The 20,214-nt window shown below is 57.3% G+C and overlaps 1 protein-coding gene across 4 annotated transcripts; it reads right to left on the bottom strand.

The window, feature by feature from the left end:
- Positions 1–265: 265 nt before the first annotated feature.
- Positions 266–20,173, bottom strand: IFT172 (intraflagellar transport 172). Of its 4 annotated transcripts, none has more exons than XM_089528606.1 (48): positions 20,070–20,173; positions 19,791–19,934; positions 19,555–19,667; positions 19,413–19,452; positions 19,234–19,299; positions 18,995–19,074; positions 18,749–18,836; positions 17,936–18,150; positions 17,720–17,843; positions 17,500–17,595; positions 16,682–16,843; positions 16,002–16,055; positions 15,667–15,770; positions 15,290–15,375; positions 15,077–15,189; positions 14,781–14,948; positions 14,505–14,641; positions 14,159–14,266; positions 13,798–13,882; positions 13,400–13,492; positions 10,815–10,892; positions 10,463–10,711; positions 9,979–10,057; positions 9,105–9,225; positions 8,860–9,004; positions 8,656–8,745; positions 8,267–8,364; positions 7,950–8,151; positions 7,720–7,836; positions 7,236–7,378; positions 6,936–7,029; positions 6,744–6,808; positions 6,413–6,593; positions 5,992–6,101; positions 5,731–5,860; positions 5,322–5,420; positions 5,061–5,170; positions 4,737–4,800; positions 4,418–4,504; positions 3,989–4,105; positions 3,763–3,873; positions 3,099–3,218; positions 2,184–2,279; positions 1,470–1,529; positions 1,293–1,391; positions 984–1,137; positions 546–637; positions 266–429 (listed from the first exon to the last, which is right to left on the bottom strand). In XM_089528606.1, exons 1-48 carry the CDS (start codon positions 20,106–20,108, stop codon positions 340–342), a joined length of 5,316 nt encoding a protein of 1,771 aa, XP_089384732.1. In that variant the 5' UTR covers positions 20,109–20,173; the 3' UTR covers positions 266–339. The 4 variants fall into 4 exon arrangements, with proteins under 4 accessions (XP_089384732.1, XP_089384734.1, XP_089384733.1 ...); XM_089528608.1 differs by having other exon boundaries at positions 7,950–8,085; XM_089528607.1 differs by lacking the exon at positions 1,470–1,529.
- Positions 20,174–20,214: the final 41 nt, after the last annotated feature.

Raw genomic sequence — 20,214 nt, 5'->3', positions numbered from 1 at the left:
GAAAGGAGGAGAGCTGAGCTGGGAAGCACTCCTTTTGGGCTACCAGCTTAGCTCCATCCTGCTCTGAGAAAGGAGAACAGAGTAGCCCTGCAAAAACAAGGGCCATGAGTAGAGGGGTGTGTGTGTGTGTGCGCGCGCACAGAAAGGTGGGCAAACCCTGCATATTGGGACCTTCAGCGTGGCCATCCCTGTTGGCAGCAAATGCAGGAGACACACTCAGCGGCCTATTTCGCACCCTGCACAGAAGCACTAAAGCACGAATGCATACAAACAGAAAATTTAATCCAGGAAAATAAATACAGCAAGGCTTCCAGGACACAGAGCCTGGCTGCTGGAACTTCACTGGAAAGAGAAGTTGGAGCTGGGGAGACCCCCGCACAACTGGCTGATGAACTTGAGGACATCCTGGCAGGAGGGGCTATGTGATGTCTATGGGGAGGACGGACAGCGTCAAGTGGGGGAGACCAAGGCCTTGGGGGACCCAGCCAGGGCCAAGCCTCCTGCCCTCCCCCTTTCCCACCGGGACTCTCCACTGGCCACCTCACCTTGACCGCCATCAGGAACTTGTTCCAGCTTTCCTTGTTGGCCTCCTTCCCAGGGTGCTTGAACACCACTTTGTTCCTCAGCACAGGGTAGCCTGCGGAGGGGGACAACAGCTGTTGCCAGGGGCACTACCTGGCACCATTTTCTTGGAGTCTCCCCCCCCCCAGTGTCCCCTTCCATGGGACCCTCACCCTGGACTGATAATGGAAGGGGGACGGCCAGGGAAGTAACTCAGGATGCCCACCCCCTGCCAGGCTTAGCATGGCCCTTTTGGCAGTGGCTGCAGAACCAGGTGGGAGATTGGATTGGGTTGGTCAGATGCCTACTCCAAAAGCATCCACTGAGGCTGGGTCATTCCTGTCACTATTTAATGGCTGTGCTGGGAAGAGGGTTGGGGATCTGATGACATTCACTGGGGGTGATCCTGGATCCCCTCTTACCGGTGATGAGGCAGGGCAGAGAGCGCACACCGGTGCTGGCTGCCACGAGGGAGGCCTCATAAGTGTCCCGCTCGTCCTGGGGCAGCACCTGCTCCAGCCGCTGGTCCATTGAGACAGTCAAGACCCAGTCGCGGACCTCTTCGCGCTGCTCCTCCTGCCATGCCGGGGACGACAAAGAGAAATGTTTCTCAGAGGGGGTGCGTGACTGTGGGAAGGAAGAGGCTGTGCGCCTTATTGCTCCCCCCAGAAAGCCCCCCCCCATTCTGGGGGCTGAAAAAATGCAGCAGCATTTCCCCCCTCTCAACTTACGGAGACATGTTGCTTGGCTGGGAGTGGCACTTCGAAAGGGATGTCTGTATTCTGGAAGTCGGAGTGGTCAAGGGCGTCCAGGGAGCCTTCCTCAATCGCCTGGTGGGGGAAGAGAACATGAGAAGGGCAGCTGGGCCCACTCCCCACGCACCCACAAGAGCCCACCCAGAGACTCACATCCGTCAGGTCAAGGAACCGGTTCAGGAAGATGAAGGCCATGTTCTCCCAACCGACAGCCTGGGGACGGGAGACATGGAGGGACGGAAGATGGGCTACCCAATCCAGGGCAGTGTGGAGCTCTTTGAAGGCAAAGGGCTTCTACCCCAGCCCTGCCTTCTGGGCTCAGGAGTGCCAACACCAGCCAGGTCCTTCTCAGCCAAGAGGCTGCTCCTGGGGCTCAGGGAAGCCAACTCCCAACAGTCCCTGAGATGCCTCCCCCATCTAGCCCCTCAAGTACTCTGAGGACCCAGAGGGTGAAGGAGAAGACGTTGGCAGGGCAAACAGCAACCCCCGCCCCTCAGATGCTCCAAGAGGGAACACCCCCATCACCCCACCAGCAATTGGGATCCTCAGAGTCAAACCCTGGGCAAGGATCTGTCTTGTGGCAGCAAAGCCCACCTGAGGGAAAGGGCACTTCTGGCATGGAGCCAATGTCCACAGAACCACCCTTTGGGGTTTCCCACAGTGGGGGGGCACAGAGGCTCTCCCAGACCCCCCTTTCCTCTCTTGGCTGTCCTCTTCATCTCCCCTCTCCCACTATGAGCTTCCCGCGACCCTCAGGGAGAAAGGAGACTCCTCCGGCTCTCCTGGGGGCTGGGCATCCTCACCAGGAAAAGTCTATCCAGCTGCCCAGAATTTCTCCCAGGGCACTCACTAGACCTCCAGGCTTACCTTGGCAGCCGTCCCAGCTTCATAAAAGGCTTTGTCTGCAGGAACAATGTCTGTGTGGCGTAAGAGGGAGATGGAGAGCTTGGCTGCCACGCTGTCCTGAGGGCGAGAGAGATGGCTCAGGCCTGGCCATTCCTGCCCACGACCTCTGCTCCGCGGCTCCCATTCTGACCCCAGGGCAGCCAAAGCCATTCCAGTCCACACAAGCTGCATCTTCCTTGCCCTTGGCCACAGGAAGGCTGAGCGTCCAGTGTGGCCAGGTGAAACCTTCCAGAACCTTGCCTTGGACAGACTAGAGGAGGAAGGGGGGCAAAGTCCCCTTGCAGCCCTTCTCTGAGAGCCCTTTAAGCGTCTGAAAGAGGTGCATAAAGGGCTGGACAGGAGAGGGGAGCTATTCAGGCTGCTTCAAGGATGCCAACATGCTGGGGGCAGGAGGAGAGCCACAAATGGAGCTGCCCTCTAAGTTCTCACATGAGGACTAAGACCCACATGCACCCAGTGCAGCAGCCAGGTCTGTCCGGGAAGCTCCTGGTTCAGGTGAGAAATGGATGGGTAGGTGGACAAACGGGGGTCCCTGGAGAGCCCCCCCCCAATCCTGTGCTGGGGGTTGCCTGTGTGAGCCCAGCAGGCAGGAGAGTGATGGGGGCCTCTAGAGGGGAGCTACCTGGAGGCCGGAGGCTGGGTGGCTCAAGGGGGAAGCCGAAGGGCACCCAAGGAGAGCAGTGGAGGCAGTGGGGGAAAGAAGGTTGCAAGGGGACAGGAGGCACCAGTGAGGATGTGGGGAAGAGATGGGGACTCCTCGGTTGTCCCTGGAAGAGCAGGAGGAGTAGTCCAGGGGTGTCCACTCAGCAAGAGAATGGGGGGACAAGCGAGAGGCTGGAAAAGTGGGGTACCCTCTCCGCCGGCACCACTCCTCACCAGCTGCTTGATGCTCTGTGCTGCAGAGCGTGTGGCGTAGTAGTGAGCAACAAGCAGCATGGTTTCAAACTCCTCGTGTGCAGGTGTGTTTGCTTCGCTTGACTTGACAAGGTTTTCACACTGGGGGAGGCAGAAAGGAAAACACTGCAGTTTGGCTTGGGGCCTCAGACCTTGGGGCCCCCAGAAACCCTCAGGTGTGGGGTTCAACCTCCTTGGAGCTGCAAAAGGGAAAAGAGCCCTGCGAGGCTGGCCTGGTCCCGGGGCTTGGGCTGGGGGAGCAACCACTGAGCGTCAGAACATTCGCTTTCCGTGGCAGGGGCCCAGGGGCATGTGCACCCTGCCTCCATCGAGGGAAAGATGTTCCCCAACAGGGAAGGGAGCCAGCCATGCTGCCCTCTGCCCTTCCCCAATCTGCAGCTTTCCCTCATCCCTGGCTACTGGCTGTGAAAGCTGGGGCTGATGGGATCTGCACTTAAAAGCATCCAGAAAGCCCTTTGCTGGCGGGCAGAGGGCAGCTGTGGGGAGATATCCCCTCCGAGAACCAGGCCATGAAGCCCCCTTTCCTGGCGGCAGGAAAGGAGGAGGTGAGAGTGACACCGCTGGCCCTCCATTGCTCACCCCTCACACTAACTGGCAGCCATAGCTGTCATCTGAAGACCCATACCAAGTTGAAGAGGACGTCCCGCAGGTCGGCCCAGCTGTGGTAGGCCTCTGCACTGTTCATGTTGCCTACGTTCACCATCTCCACAAAGAGCCGCTTATAAATGTTGAAATTCTGGGTCAGTGAAGAGGAGGAAGAGGAGCGCTTTAGGCTGAGGGTCCTGCTGATGGGCATCCCTCAGGGCACACACGGCCCTGGCCCGACCCCTCTGCCCTGCGACACCCCTCACCTGGGCATTGGCAGGGGCTCCATGCTGGACATAGAGGCCCAGAGCTTTGTCCCAGCTGCCCTCTCGGATGAGGTGCGTGGCGTAAAGAGCCACATACTTGTGGAGCACCTTGTAATTCTAGGTAGAGCAGAAGAGACAGAAGAACTGTGGAGCAAAACAAGCCAGGACTAGTGGCAAAAGGGTGGCCATCTGGCTCTGAAGCCCCTCCTGGGGGCAGCTGGAGGGGCCAGCCTGCTGGCCTCGACTTTGGGGGAGTTACGCCCCCAACCTGGCGCAATGAATGCTCCTGAGGAGCACCAGCATCCCTGCTGATGGCATGAGCACTACTTCCCGTGGGCCTTTCTGCCCCCTTCCTGACATGCAGGCCCACAGGTCAGGCAACAAGACTGCCCTGCCCCACGGAAGGCCACCACTACCACTGCTGCCTACCTGCTTGGCAGCCGTCTCTAGGCACTTCTCCCATTGCTCCCGTTCCACATACATGTCCAGGGCAGCCATGACGTCCACACCCACCAGCTGTCAAAGACAGAGGGAGCCAGTCTGTGGCCACGATGGGCATCTGCAGAGGCAGCCTTGTGCCCAGGCCTCCCAGCCCTTCCTGCCCTCACCCAGAGAGCCAGCCATGTTCCGCTGGCCAGAGTATGGACCTGATGGAGGCCTCTGCCACCTCTTCCTCCGACCCACAGCTCTTTAGGCCCAGACCCTCAAAAGCACTGTGAGCGCTTGCCCCACCCAGACCCTTCCTCACCGAGTCCACTTTGCCCTGGTCCTTCAGATAGTTCTTGTAGTGCTGGTCCACATACTCCTCGTACCTGCCATGGGCACAGCAGGGATGAATGGATCGGGGGGGCGGGGGGATGGATAAGCCTCTCACCCCCCCACACACACACCCGAGGCACTCCCCCACCAGGCCAGCCCCCAATGCAGGTGGGGGTCCTTGAGAGCCAAGGGGGGAGGGGCTCCAAGTGGACAGCAGAACTCCTCCCCCAGCCCCAAGCAACCTGGGCACAGAAGGCCTCTGAAAGTGAGTCCCAGAGGGCCCTGGGCAAAGGAACCAAGTGGGAGGGCATACCTGGGGTCCAGCTCCTTGGCCACCCGCTTGGCCTTGTTCCACTCCTCTCCCTCCATGAAGGCGTCGATGGCCTCCTTGATCAGGTCCAGGTTCAGGTACAGTTCTGCTGCCTGGGGTGGGGGGAAGGGGGCAGAGGACGGTCATTGCTGCCACCAGCCCAATGGCAGGGAGGGCTGGGCTTCCCTCGCTCAACTGACATCTGGCAGGTAATGGTCCCCCGCCCCTGCCCCCCAGCCCAGTTACAGCCACTCTGTCTCTCACCACGCTGAATTTCCCGATGCTGACCAGCTGGGGCCCCACTGTTCGCATCACCTCCGTGCTCCGTGGCTGCCCAAGGAACTTGATGGCCAGCTCAGCTGCCTGCCAGGAGACCAAGGGAGGGAGTGGTCATCACACTGGCAGCCCCAGAAGGCCTGCCCCTTCTTTCCCTTTGGTGGCCAGGAGCCCCTCTGAGAAGAGCCCCTTCGTCGTCATCCACTGGACATGACCCCTGGCCTGGCAAAGCAGCATGCCCCTCCTTTCCTGGGCCCTGAAAGACTCGCCCCAGGGGACCCTACAGCACCTGCTGGCCAGCTGGCCGGCCACACCAACCACAGTCTGCAGGGCCGAATGGGGTTGGACTAGAAGGCCCTTGTGGTCCCTCCCAGCTCTATGATTTCATGACTACTACCTTCATCCAGCACTTCTCCATCATGGCGCTGCTGCTCAAGTCCCGCACCTTCAGGTAGCAGTCCACGGCCCGGGCATACTCGCCCGCCTGCTCCCACTCGCGTGCCTGCTCCAGGAAGCCCTCCATGCCCCTGCAGGCCACAAAGCCTGGCTCAGGACCAGGTTGGGACAGGAAGGGACACCCCACAGATGCACGACAGAGCCCTTGCCCTGGCTGTGCTGACCCAAGCCCCAACCCTCTGCCCCCCCACCCTCCAGTCACCTGGGCCCCTTCTTGGCCACCTCCTGCTCATACTCCTCCTGCAGGGCCTCCAGGTCGCCAGGCAGGTACTCCTTGCAGACCCGGAGGGCATCCGTCCACATGGCAGCCTCCTGAGGGACAAATGCAGGGGGTTGTGTTACCCCAGAGGGACCCAATTCCTATTGCCCCCCACCCAGGCTGACTTGGGGAGCTGCTCTGCATGTTCCCCAAAGCAAGGTGGAGGATCCCCCAACATCCTTGGGCCAAAGAGGTCAGCTCTCCAGGCGAAGACCCCCAGCCCACCCTTCTTCTCAGCCTTTGCTCCTTCCTCCATCTAGGGGACAGCTGGTTCCTCTTTCAAGAGCCCCTATATTCCTCATAGGAGGCTGTGCCGCCCATCTGCCTGCACCAAGAGGAAAGGACTGGCGGCAGGGGGGGGCACCTTGTAGTGCTTGACAGCCAAGTCCAGGCGCTGAGCACGCAGAAGCAGGGCCTCCGCCTTCTGGAAATCCTTCTGATTGAAGGCAATGTCCGCCTGGCCCACCAGCACAATCACCATGCTGTCTGGATCATGAGCCTCAGCCACACGCTGGGCCGCCCCCCAGTTCTGGACATGGGCATACCTGGTGAGGGGGCAACAATGGTCAAAGCCCCAGCATGGGGAGGGGGGCGGCAGCAGCCATCACAGGCAGCTCTGAGTGGACAGCCCAGGGGAGAGCAGGGGAGAGACATACCCATGGCAGGGAGGGTGGTAGGGGCTGGAGGTCACTCACATCAGAACTGCTTCCTTGGGCTTCCCGGCTTTCACAAACTCAACCTCTGCCTCTTCAAACTTGCCCTGAATTTGAGGGAAGGGAAGAAGTGGGACAAAGCAGGGGATGAGTGCATCAGTGCCCCCCCACCACACAAAGGAAGAGAGAAACAACGTTGGGGGTCTCCAGCCCTCCTCCCCAGTGTCCCCCCACCTCTTCTTCCAGGCAGGAAGCGTATTTGTAGTGGATCTCCGGCAGCTTCTGCTTCAGGGAAAGTCTGGCCAGCTCAAAGGCAAAGTCAAATATGCTGCAAGAAAAGAAAAGTGGGGTAGGAGACAGGAAAAAGAGAAAGAGAGCCATGTGAGGGAGAGCTCAGCCTCATGCTCTGCCAAGGTTGGCCCCTCTCACAGGTGAGGCCACCTTTCCATTCAGTGGGCATGGTGTGGGGGTCTCTGGGAGGAGGTCCACCCACAAGGACCATGGATGGACCCTCCTCCACGTCTGACCCCTCACCTGTTGTTAGCTGCATGGTCGATGGCCATCTCCAGAAGTCCAAATTTGTTGAGGAGCTTCACAGCTGCCTCCCCACCAAGGTTCCTTGCCCACAGGAAAGCCACGTGCCTGTGGGCACTGGCCCCCCCATGAGCCTTGGCCACCTGTCCCAAGAAACAGAAAAAGGGGGTTGGGGTTGGGAATGAGAATGAGAATGGTGGCCTCCCCTCAGGATCCCAGAGTGGAACAGCTGCAGAGGTGCCCACCGGACTCAAGCCAGCAGCCTTGCCTGCAACAGCCCTGCAGCTGCCCCAAGGGACAGCCCTCCCATAGAGGAAAGGCAGGAGAGGGCAGGCAATGGCCCCATGGCTGCCGCTTCCAAGGAGGAAGGCTGTGCGCAACCATGATAGGCGCAGCGGCTGCTCAGAATCTGATCCTCAGGTGCTGCCCTCCTCCAGTTGAGGCTGAAACCCCAGCAGACACCCCAGTGCTGCCCACCCCTTACCCGGTAGGCCTCATCCCACATGTTGTTCAGACGGAACATGTTGACCGCCGCCTTCCAGTCCTTGGCTTCCAGGTAGTGGTATTCAGCTTCCTGCAAACGCCCCTCAGCCTCTAGCTCCTGTGCCAACAGCCACCCGATTACCAAATGAAAGCGCCTCCTTCCCTCTGGGCCATGTTGCCACCACACAGCCACCTGCTGGCCCCAGGCCCCCTTCACGTGGCGTGCCTTACCTTGCCAAGGTGGAGGTGTGTGTTGCCCAGCAAGTCCTTGTGGTACCTGGCCAGCAGGCGCAGCATCTCCTCATACTTCTTGCACTTCTTGTACATGGTGATGGCCAAGTCCGGCTCATCCACTGTGATGTACAGCCTGGCAGGGGGAGGGGGGCACATCCTGGGCTGAGGGTGCCACTTCCCAGGAAATGCTAACCCCGACCTTGGAAAAAGGGAAGTTTGGCCAGCTGGACCATCCCATTCATCTCTCCCCGAGGCGGGCTGATGCCTTGCAGGCCTCCCGACCCCTCCCTGGCGCCTTGGGCCCCTGCACCCACCTCTCGGCCTCCTTGTACTTGCCCTGGCGCTCCATCTCCTGAGCCCGTGTGATGTACAGGGTGGAGACGTCTTCTGGCCGCATGCACTTGGATGCCAGCTGCAAGGAGAGTGGGGATGGAGCAGGCGCAAGGGAGTGGGTCCTCCCTGCACTACAAAGAAAGGTTCCAGAACATCTCTTTCTCTCTCTCCATCGCTCAGAGTGAGGGCCAGACCCACAGGGGCACTCTGGGGAGGCAGGGAGGTGGAGAGACCCTCCGTGGGTCGCTTCCCTTCCAGGAGGTCCAACTGCCTCCAACTCTGGAGGAAACGCCATCCGCAGCTGCAGCCCGGATGCACCAGGGATCAGTCGCCATGCATTCTGCAGAAGAACTTGCAAAGCCCCCCTCACCTTGTGTGCCTGTTCCCAGAGCCCGGCCTGGGTGTACATGTCGATGGCCTCCTTGATGCAGTCTCCCTTGACGTAGAGCTCCTCTGCAATCTGGGGAGGGCAACAAAGGACTCGCCTGACAGTCAGCCAGATCAGGGCTGGGGGGAAGGCTTTTGGAGCACTGCAGCCTGGGTTGGGCAGGTGGGGGGCAGCAGGTAGCTTTACCTCATACTCCTGCAGGGCTGCGTAGTGCTGGGCAATCCTGGGGCAATACTTGGTGGTTATCTTCTGGTCCTGCATGTCCAGGATGTAAATGGCTTTCTTCCACTGCCGGGCACCAATGGCTGCTTCAATGGCCTTGATGGCACACCTGGAAGAAGTCATATTCCTGAGGGCAAGGCCCTGGCGCTGCCCAGGCCCCAAGAGCTGGGGTACAGGGGCCAGCGTGCCTACTCCAGCCAGGCACTTACCGGGCCTCGATATAGTGGTTGATGGCAGCGTCCAGCTGCTTCTGCTGCACCAGGTGGTCACCCCAGGCCTCCTCCAGCTTGACCACCTCTGCTGGGAAGGCTGAGCGTGCCAGCTCCACTGCTGCAAGGGGAGGCAATAGTCATGGGAATAAGGCATGGCAAAGAGCTTGACATTTATTTTGGCCAGGCCTGGACAGGGCACAGTACAAGGTGTTGGTCATAACCTTTAAAGCCCTACATGGCTTGGGTCCAGCTTACTTACTGCCGCTCCTAAAATATGGAACAACTGAGCTGTTGGAGGAGATCCAACAGATCACCGCTCTTAATGCATTTAAAAAGGCCGTCAAGCTGGATCTCTTCCAGCAGACCTTTCCAGACTGACCTCCCGTTCTACTGATACGTGATAGTCCCTGTCTGCTCCAAGAAGATCACGCCTCAATTATGTCTTCGAATTCATTTTAATCTGTATCTTATATTGTTGTTTTCGTTTTTAAGGTAGGGAGTTAGGAGATTATGTTGTATCGGTTTTATATGCATTATGTATTTTATGGATGTATTTGTCCTATTGTTACCCGCCTCGATCCATAAGGAGAAGTGGGATATAAATTAAAATTATTATAATTATTGATGTTGTTGTTGTTAATTGCCCTGGATCCCTCTGCTGGGCACCTCATGCCCCTCCTGCTCCCATTTTGCTGTGGCTGGAGCCATGGGTGTGAGTATACCGGGGGGGGGGGGATGCTGGGTGACTTTACAGTACGGGCCCAACAAGAGCATTCCAAACGTAAAGGGATACTGGTCTGCCATCAAGGGGCAGGAGGACCAGGTCTTGGAGAGGCCACACTACCTGCCCCTTCGCCACTCCCCCTCATACCTTTCAGGAAGGAGCTCCCCTTGCGATAGCACTCTAGCGCCCTCTGTGGATTCTGGATTTTTTCAAAGAGCTCTCCAGCCTAAGTGAGAGAGAGCGCAGGTTTGGGGTAAGGGGATTACTGCCATGTTCTCTGCAGGGAAAGGGCTGCTGGAGCACAACATGTTGTGTGGAAGAGGCCTCCCTTAGTGAGGCAGGCAGAGAGGCCCTTGGCATTGCCCTTCACCTGCAGCCACCATCCTGAGCTTGAAAAACCCCAACGCGGCCCTAGGAGGCCTTTGCAAGAAAATCTCTTTAATGCAGCTGCTCCCACCTGAAGGACGGGGACACTGGGAAGGACAGTCCCATTCAGCCACCTTGCACTCCCATGCAGAGGCCTGGGGGGCAGGGGCACCCCCTCAGAAGAGTGGGTGGGTGGCAGGGGGTGGTCTCCCCGCAACACTCACTCTCAACCCCTCTGCTGGCCCCAGGGCTGGGGGCACCTCACCTGCTCAAAGAGCTCTCCCCGTAGGAGGGCAGTGGCAATGCGGTTGACGAGGTCCATGTTGCTCAGCAGCTCCTCCCGGCCCACCACCAGCTGTGCCGCTTTGGCCGGCAGCCCTGCCTTCAGGTAGAGGCTGATGGCCGCCTGCAGGTCCCCCTGGCCCTGCTGCACCTCGGCGGCCCGCTCCTCCTGCTGGCTCTGCAGCAGCCACTCGTAGTAGCCCTGGCGCAGCTTCTCCAGCATTGGGTGGTTCTGAGGGGGGAGAGGAACAGGGCCATGGCACAGGAGGAGTGGGGAGGAAATGCTGGAGAGCACAAAGGGGTCTCCCCCATCCCACCCAAACTGCCACACTCACTTTGGCCTCTGCCACCGCAATGCACTCTTCCCACATGTGCAGCTCCTGGTACATCTCCATGGCCTCCTCCACTGCATTCTAGGAGTAGAAGTGGCATCAGTCGGGGGGCAGGGGAGGAATCATAGAATCATAGAGTTGGAAGAGACCCCAAGGGCCATCCAGTCCCACCCCCTTCTGCCATGCAGGAAATCCAAATCAAAGCATCCCTGACAGATGATTATCTAGCCTCTGTTTAAACACCTCCAAGGAAGGAGACTGCACTGCACTGCAAGGAAGGAGTGTGTTCCCCTGTCGAACAGCCCTTACTCTCATGAGGTTCTTCCTAATGTTGAGCTAGAATCTCTTTTCCTGGAGCTTGCATCCATTGTTCCGGGTCCATTTCTCTGGAGCAGCAGAAAACAAGCTTGTTCCCTCCTCAATATGACATCCTTTCAAGTATTTAAACAGGGCTATCATATCACCTCTTAACCTTCTCTTCTCCAGGCTAAACATCCCCAGCTCCCTGAGTCGTTCCTCATAGGACAATGTTTCCAGACCTTTCACCATTTTAGTTTCCCTCCTCTGGACACGCTCCAGTTTCTCAATGTCTTTTTTGAATTGTGGTGCCCAGAACTGGACACAATATTCCAGGTGGGGCCTGACCAAAGCAGAATAGAGTGGCACTATGACTTCCCTTGATCTAGACACTATACACTTTTATTGATGCAGCCTAAAATCGCATTGGCCTTGTTAGCTGCCGCATCACACTGTTGACTCATGTTCAACTTGTGGTCTCCTTGGACTCCCAGATCCCTTTCCCATGTACTTTCATTCAGCCAGGTGTCCCCCATAATCCTATATCTGTGCATTTCATTTTTCCGCCCTAAGTGCAATACCTTACATTTCTCCGTGTTGAATTTCATTTTGTTAGCTTTGGCCCAGCTTTCTAGTCTATTCAGATCATTTTGAATCTTGATCCTGTCCTCTGGAGTATTAGCTACTCCTCCTAATTTGGTGTCATCTGATAAGTATGCTCCCAATTCTGTCATCCAGGTCATTGATAAAGATGTTGAATAGCCATGGGCCCAGGACAGAGCCCTGTGGGACCCCACTGGTCACTTCTCTCCAGGATGAAAAGGAGCCATTGTTGAGCACCCTTTGGGTTCGGCCGGTCAACCAATTACAGATCCATGTAACAGTTACCTTGTCTAGCCCACATTTTACAAGCTTGTTTGCAAGAATATCATGGGAAACCTTGTCAAAGGCCTTACTGAAATCCACAGCATTCCCTTCATCTAACAAGATGGTCATTTTATCAAAGAAGGAGATCAGATTTGTCTGGCATGACTTCTTTCTCTGGAACCCATGTTGACTTTTTGGTGCTGCTGGCATTGCCTTCTAGATGTTCATAGACTCTCTGTTTAATGATCTGCTCTAGAATCTTTCCTAGTATAGATGTCAAACTAACTGGACAATAATTGTTTGGATCCTCTTTTTTCCCCTTTTTGAAGATGGGGACAACGTTTGCCCTCCTCCAGTCGGCTGGGATTTCTCCTCTTCTCCAGGAGTCCTCAAAGACTATTATTGCCAATGGCTACGATATTACATTTGCCAGCTCTTTTAATCCTCTTGGATGTAGTTCATCTGGTCCTGGAGACTTATATTCATTTAGATTAACAAGGTGTTCCTCTACTATCTCTTTACTTATTCTGTGCTGAAATACCCCTATTCTGTCCTCTGCTCCATTATCTTCAGGTTGAGCCCCTTTTCCTTTTCGGAGAAGACTGAGGCAAAGAAGGTCTTGAGGAATTCTGCCTTTTCTCTGTCTTCTGTTAGCATTTTGCCATCTTCTCCACGCAGTGAACCTACCGTTTCCTTCTTCTTCCTCTTGCTGCGGACATATCCAAAAAAGCCCTTTTTGTTCTTCTTAACCTCTCTAGCAATCCTGAGTTCATTCTGCGCTTTAGCTTTTCTGACTTTACCCTACAAATGCCTGCTATTTCTTTGAATTCCTTTTTTGTGATTTCCCCCTTTTTCCATTTCTTATACATCTTCCGTTTCAAACTCATCTCCGTTGAAAGTTCCTTAGTCATCCATCCTGGTTTCTTGAGACACCTCCCGTTTTTCTTTCTCACTGGAACTGTTTGAAAGTGTGCCTTCAGTATCTCCCTTTTGAGAAAGTCCCATCCGTCCTGAACTCCTTTATCTTTTAGTATTTCTGACCATGGAATCGCCCTCAATACTTCTCTAAGTTTACTGAAATCCGCTCTCCTAAAGTCTAGGATGCGTGTCTGACTCTGCCTGGCTTCTCCTTTCCACTGTATAACAAACTCCAGGAGAACATGGTCCCTTCCACCTAAGGATCCCACCACTTGCACCCCATTAACTAAGTCATCCTTGTTGGTTAGGATCAGATCCAAAATAGCTGACCCCCTTGTTGCCTCTTCCACCTTTTGGACCATGAAATTGTCTTCCAGGCAAGTGAAGAATTTGCTAGACCTTGAGGATTTGGCTGAGTTTGACTTCCAACAAATATCAGGGTAGTTGAAGGGAAGGCGTGGGCATGGGGGGGGGGGGCACATAACAACTGCAGCTCCTTTACTCACCTGCTCTAGGAAAATCATCTCTGCCAGCTTGTAGTTCTTCTCCAGCATGGCAAGGCGGACCCGGACCTGGTAGTAGTCAGTGCCATCCCCTCCCTTAAAAGAGACACGGGAGGCCTTCAGGGAGATGAGGAGGCTCTCCCCCAAATGCACAAAGGTAGGAGTGGAGCCCCCGCCGAGGGAGGGAGCAAGGGGGCAGGTTGGAAGCAAGGCAGGCCCCAGCAGCAGCAACACCTGCGGCAGGGAAGTGGGAGGTGCGTGTGTGGCTCTGAGGTGTGCATATGTGTGTGTGTGTGTGTGTGTGTATGCTCACAAGGGCACACACAGCCACAGCTGCAGCCACAGTCTGGGGACAGAAGAGGGAGGCCATTGATGCCTTGGAAGACTCTGGTGCTACTCACATACTCCCTGGCTGCTTGGTCCGCAATCTCGTTGGTCTCGTGGAGGAACCGGACTTTGGGCATATTTCCCAGAGCAGCAAAACACCTACAGAGGGAAAGGAAGAGAAGGCTGGGAGAGAGGGGCTTGGCATGGAGGCAGCACCTCCAAGAGCCCCACACACAGCCACCTCAAACCCAAAGTCCAGGTAGGAGGGGACCCTGTCCCCTTGTATTTGTGACAGCTATGTGGCCAACTGGGAAGGAGGAACCCCATGGAATCCATTGAGGATTGCTTGGAGAAATCAGGCTGCTTTTGCTGGGGCCACCAGGGCCTTCTTCTGGCCAAATAAGCCCCCTTCCCACTCTGCACCCATCCCTTCACCTCTCTGCAATGTGCAGTTGCTTGGCTTCCAGCGCCAGTCGGCTGAGAGTCTTCCACATGGCCTCAGTCTCGTCAGACATCTCCAGGGTCTCCAGGTAGGCCACAGCCCTGCGAGGCAAGTGTGAGGCAAAGGGGCTCAGTGGGGAGGGAAAAGGAAGGGAACTTCCCAGCTATTTCTATCACAATGTTGACACCATGACTTTCCCCCAAAACTGCCGCTCAAAGCATGCTCCTCCCAGCATGGCCACTGCCGCTTAGCCAGAGGTGGGATTTGAGTCATGATGTCAAGGGTTGCTCCAGGTCCTCCTCCCATCGCTTGCCCAAGGAATCCCCTTCCAGCCCTGACCTGTGGTAGTCGCAGTCATCAATGGCTGTGCCAAACTCAATGAGCCCTTCATCCAGAGTGTAAAACACGGTGTTCATACCCTCCGTCACAATCACCTCTGTCTTCCCATTGTCCCGCTGCAGGTCCACAATGTCGCCCTGTCAAGAGCCATGGCCTCAGTCTTGCCCTTCCACCTCCCTGCCTTCCCCAGGGCCTGCTGTCCGAGGAGCCCTCCGTCCTCCCGCCCACTAAAGGAAGGGGCCTGGCACTGGAGAGGCAGCAGGAGGCCATCACTACCTTAATGGGGAACATGGTCACTCGCTCGGGGGTGTCGATGTTGTACCACACGCAGAGGTTGCTCCTGTTCTGGGCAACCACTACGTCGCTCCCAGGGACCCACTGGACATAGGAGCAATAGCTCAGAATGGTGGTCTTGGTGGCACTCTCGATGTCGTAGAGGTGCAACTAGAGAGGAAGGGAGGGGAAGCTGAGGATCGGTGGAGCATGTCGTGACAGAGAAGCCCCCCTCCCAGGCCTTCAGGGGCCTCCCCTTTCCTCAGGATCCCCACAGCTCCTCCTCAGGCCTCCCTTACTTTCATTTTCTTGTCCCGGAAGAGCAACTTGCGTCCCGTCTCGTTGAGCTCCAGCCAGTCGATTTTGCTGTCGTGGCTGACGGTGCCGATGTTGCAGCTTGCCACAAGGTCCACTGGTGGGTAGGAAGGACAGAGAAGAGACAGAATCCATGGGCTCATGAGTCCAAAGCCATGTTCGTTGGGGGTGGGGAGGGGAGATGGGGTGCTTCTCACCGGCCGCAATGGTCTTGATGTCCACCAGGTAGGCCAGGCGTTTGTTTTCCTCAGACCCCTGCTGCCTCCTCTCATTGATACGGACACTGGGAAGGAAAAGAGACATGGGGGAAGCTGTTCAACAGTGGAACTCCTTCAATAGACAGTGGTGGAGTCTCCTTCTTTGGAGGTCTTTAAACAGAGGCTAGATGACCATTTGTTAATGGGAATGCTTTGATTGTGAGTTCCTACATAGCAGGGGGTTGGCGTGGATGGCCCTTGGGGTCTCTTCCAGCTTTGTGACACTATGATTCTAAGTTACAAGGGGCAGAGGTATAGACTGTCACTGTCCCTCTTCCCTTCTCAGTCCCTTGGGAACAGAGGGGTCCTGTGCTCACCTGATGAGATGAGGGTTCATGAACTCTGTCCGCACGGAGCCCAGGATATCATCGTTCCCATACTCCACCAGGGTCAGCTCCCCAGCATTGAAGATCATGCAGACCTGGGAGGAGAGGAGGCTGAGGCTGCTAGGACTGCCTGGAGTGCAATGGAGGAAGCCCCTAGAGCCACTCTGAATTCCTTCCTGCAGGCCACTGGCTCAGTTGGAGGGGCAGGGTAGCGAGTGTCCCCCACCCCATTACTTCCCTTCCCATCCCAGCCAGAAAACATGCAAGAAAAATCCACCAGCTGTTTGGAAGAAGAGAGAAAGAGCAGAACAACTCCCCCGACTCACATTCTCGTTGTCAAAGAAAAACTTCTCATTCCCACCGGATCCTTGCCAGGGCACCTGGGGGAGAGAAGTTGTGCAGTGTGTCACCGGCCATGTTGGCCCTGCCATAGCCCCTCACCCACCTCCACGATGCATGCTCAGAGCCTGGCCCTCCAGCTCCCCTTGGTGCCTCACCCCACAGAGGCTGACCAAACAGCTGCCACAGCCTCCAGAACCCTTTGCTCGGCTAAAGGGTCGGAGAAAACTCCAGCAATTTCTGCCAATCAAGAACTAACCACACTGAGGAGGCAAACCCCCAAAGAGTCTTTCAGGGATTCTCCCTCAGCAGAATGAGAGCTCTGTGCAGCTCAGCAAGGGAAACTGGCTCAGGGAGTGGAGAAGAAAAGAGCTGAAACTGGCCTCAGCCAAGAGAACCAGAGAGAGCCCAGCGGGAGACAGAGGTGCCCTGGACACAGAGAAGGGGTGGCTCACGGAGATGGTGGGGGAAGGAAGGGCATCAGCAGCAACCCATCTGCCTACAGCCAGAGGGCCTCTGTGGGGAGCACTGGCTTGGCCCAGTGCTTCAGCTCCCCCAGAGATCAGCAGCAGCTCTACTGCTGCCGCCACCACACAAGGCCTTCTTCCCACAGCCCAGCCCACTGCCTGCTGGCTCCCTGCCTCCACCCCACTCGCCCCAGGAGTACCTCCATGAGCTTGTTGCAAGTCATGTCTCCCAGGAGAAGGGTGTCTGAAGTGTGGGCCACTAGGTAGCGCTCCTTGCCCAGGATCTTCACCTCATCAATTTCATAGCCATAGTTAGACTTCAGCACTATCCGCACCCCCGTGGAGAGATTCTTCACAATGACCTGGGAGAGAGCACATGTCCTCTGCTCTGGATTACGGCTGCTTGGGGCTTTCCTCCCAAACAGAAACCCTCCCCCCAATGCTGCAAATGGGGGCAGCTGAGTGGGGAGAAAGGGGCAGTCCTGTTTGGTCCCCAAGGGTCCAGGCTGGCCTCCCAAAGAGGCAGAGGGGCTTCTATCCCTGCAAGCAGCTAAAAGTAAGGCTGCTGTCTTTGGCAACTTTCATGTGTGACAGAATAAGCTTTACACCAGCCTTCCATCAGTTGCCCAGTGCTTCTGCATGTCTCCAGCGTTTCGTTTTTAACAAAAACACAATGACACTGAAGATGAAGAAACAGCACAATCTTGCCAATTATGAACCGTACAAAAAATTCTAAGGCAAAAACATATTTGGCCAACCAAACACTGAGGGGGCTACTGCTGGCAGTATGCCCTTCAGGGGCTGCAGGGGCTCCCACCAGAGAGGAGGCTGCCAGCACTTGGTCACCTGCTCACAACATCTGGGAAGCTTAATCTGCCTCCTCCTCCTCCGCAGCCAACTGAGGAAGTCTCCTTCCCTCCCTCCTCTGCCTCTTCGCTTCGCATCCCAAGTTGCCGCCTGGCAACCCTCTGCCCAGAGCCGCCCAGCAGGCCCTGTGTCCCAAACCTTCCTCACATACCTGGCTGGGCCCCACATACGCCATCTCAAACTTGTTTTTGTAAATGCTCCTCCGTAGGCAACAGTCAAACTGCTCCACTCCACCACAGAGAGTGCCCTGTGGGAGAAGACGCATCTTCAGCCCTCCTGCCCTGGGCCACACGCTGCCGTCCACCCGTGCCCCCCGCCCGCTGGAGTGGAAGCCCCCTCCCCAGGAAGCTGCTACAAGGGGGAGAACACACTGCACAAAGCCGCGATCCGTCCCGTTTCCAGGCCAAAGCAGTGATAGTGTAGAGGTGGGGGATCTCCTTCGGCTTGGCTTCTTCCCAGGCGCTTCGGCGCGGGCTCCAGTTCAGCACTCGCAACCTGGGGGAATTGGGAGGTGGAGAGAAGTCAGGGGGAAGGAAGGGATTTCCTCTGCAGCACCCCCTGACCCCCAGCTCCAGCCACTGGCTGACCTGTCAAAACTGCCAATGACCACAGACTGGCCTCCTGGGCTGGCTGCCGCCACCGTGAACTCCTTCTCAGAAGTGTCTCGGCTGTAGTCAAAGGTCTGGATGACGTGACCCTCCCTCCCATAGGCCATAATCTTCTTGTCACAACCCGCGACCACAATGCTGTTAGAGGCCCAAGCCAAGGCATAAGGTGGGCATGGATGCACTGCCAACTTGCCCTGCAACAAAAACCAAAGGCCAGGAGAATTGGCATTGAGGATACTGGGGGGCACTACTGGGCCTTCTTTCCAGAACTGTGTATGTTGTGAGGGGGAGGGGGCACATCTCCTACCTCAGTGACTCCATATGAATATGCCTCTCCCTCAGCCACCACCAGCAAAAGAATAACCTTCTTTCCCCTAAGAGGCAGGTGGGGGGGGGGCAAGGGGGGGGCGGCAGTGGCCTTTTATTTACCCTTTTGCTCTATTTGTATTTGCCTTCTCTTCTGATTGGCATTTTCCAAAAAAGCAGCTGTTCATGTCACAAATCAGGCAAGAGACTCAAGACAAGAACGCTGATCCTTCCCCACCAAAGGCAGGCATGGCCCCCTCTCTCACGCTACTCTCTTTGGCTACAATGGAAGAGCCCCTGCTCTTCTGTCATGCCTTCTTCAAATGCCTGGGGAGGGGGATCCTCTGCTTGGTCAGGCAACGGGTTCCTGGCAGCTGGCAAACTCCTATTGCCAGAGGGAGGTGCTTCCGGGGGAGGCATATTTCCTAGCCATGCAAGCCTGGTCATGCTGAGGAAAGGGCTCCTCTGAGGGGAGGCCTGCCCCACCTGGGACTCCCCAGAGCCTTCGTCATCAAAGAAGTAGCGCACCATGGTTCCATCTGCGTGTCCTGACAGAAACCCCTTCCCTGAGACACTGCGAAGAAAGAGAAGGAGGACAAAGAAAAGGGAAATGACCAGAGGAAAGAGGTGGCCCTCAGCATGGGGTCTGCCTTCCTCCCAGATGGCAAAGCGCCATCTGGGAGGACAGGGTGCCTCCCTGGAGCAGTCAGGGGGCGTGGGGCTCCCGCTCACTTGGAGGCCAGCGACACCACGTAGGAGTCCGTCCCGTAAAGGGTGGAGGACTTGTTGGTCTTGGGGTTTGCCAGACGGATCTGTGGGAGAGAAGAGGCCAGTCAGTCCTGCAGTGGGGCCCCCTGGGCTCTGCCCCATGCCCTTCTGCCACCCAGCCATGAGGCAAGCGGGGCCACCGCCAACCCCACTCAGCCCCCCTGCCTTTGGCAGAGGCAGCGCCTGCCCAGAGTCCCGCTGACCTTGCCGTCCGCCAGCCCAAAGACGATGGTGTTCTCCTCCGGCCACAGGAGGCACGTGACGGCGCTCTGGCGGAGAAGGGAGAAGGGAGCCAGGGTCAGGAGCCGCCGCAGAGAGGGCAGCCCTGTGAACCCCCCTTTGGCAGGGGAAGGGGCAGAGGGGCCACAAGGGCCTGACGCACCGTCTGGATGAACTTGTTGCAGATCACCTTCTTGTCTCCCCTGAAAGAGAAAGCCAAGAGGGGGAGCGTGGCGCTGGAGGGCCGCGTCCTGGGCCCCTCAGGCTGCCCCTTGGCCCCAGGGGTCCGGGAAGGCTCCCCTCACCATTCCTCCCCGATCTTGTAGACGAAGATGATGTTGTCGCTCTGGCCGATGGCGATCTTGGTGGAGTCCGGGGAGAAGGCCAGCCCCTTCACCATGTAGCTCTTCCGCCCGAACTGCCAGGGGAAAGACAGGGCTCTCACCGCCCACGGAGGGGCTCCCTCAGCGGGGTTTTCAGGAGGGGCCGCGTGGGGAGAGCCTGGGCCCTCTGCCTCGCGCCTCGCGCCGCCGCCGCCTACCTTGGGGTCGATGGGCTTCGTGGAGAACTTGTCCCGGCGCTCGCCGTGTTCGTCGTAGAGGAGCACCACGCGCTCCACGGTGCAGACGGCGAAGCGCGCGTTGTTCGGGGCCCAGGCCAGGCAGGTCACCCGCGACGCCCCGTCCTGCGCGGACACAGCAAGGAAGGGAGGAAGGCAGGCAGGCCAGGGACCCTCGGTCAAGCGGCGCCCCGGCCCCGGCCCCGGCCCCGGCCCCGCCTCCGCCCCGCCGGCCTCTCTCTCTCTCTCTCTCTCTCTCACCTGAGGCGCCAGGAGGGTCCGGACGTGCCGCAGCTGCATCCTCGCCTCTCTCTCTCTGCCTCAACCGTCTCTTAGCAACGGCTGCAGCCACGCAGCGCCCGGCCCTCGGGGATGACGTCACGGCGACACTTGGGACCCACAGAGC

The sequence above is a fragment of the Sceloporus occidentalis genome, unplaced genomic scaffold, assembly GCF_023333645.1.
Source record: "Sceloporus occidentalis isolate IW3139 unplaced genomic scaffold, rSceOcc1.0.p SCAF_6, whole genome shotgun sequence".
In the NCBI taxonomy this organism is placed as follows: domain Eukaryota; kingdom Metazoa; phylum Chordata; class Lepidosauria; order Squamata; family Phrynosomatidae; genus Sceloporus; species Sceloporus occidentalis.
Note: the sequence above shows the minus strand (reverse complement) of the source record. Positions and strands in the feature narration are given on the sequence as shown.

Coding starts and splice junctions, on each gene's coding strand:
- IFT172 (XM_089528606.1), bottom strand. CDS start 20,108: ATGCAGCTGCGGCACGTCCGGACCCTCCTGGCGCCTCAG. Junction 18,837..18,994: donor GTGGTGTCGCTGGCCTCCAA/GTGAGCGGGAGC, acceptor CTTTCTTCGCAG/TGTCTCAGGGAAGGGGTTTC. Junction 14,267..14,504: donor GATGACTGCGACTACCACAG/GTCAGGGCTGGA, acceptor CTTGCCTCGCAG/GGCTGTGGCCTACCTGGAGA.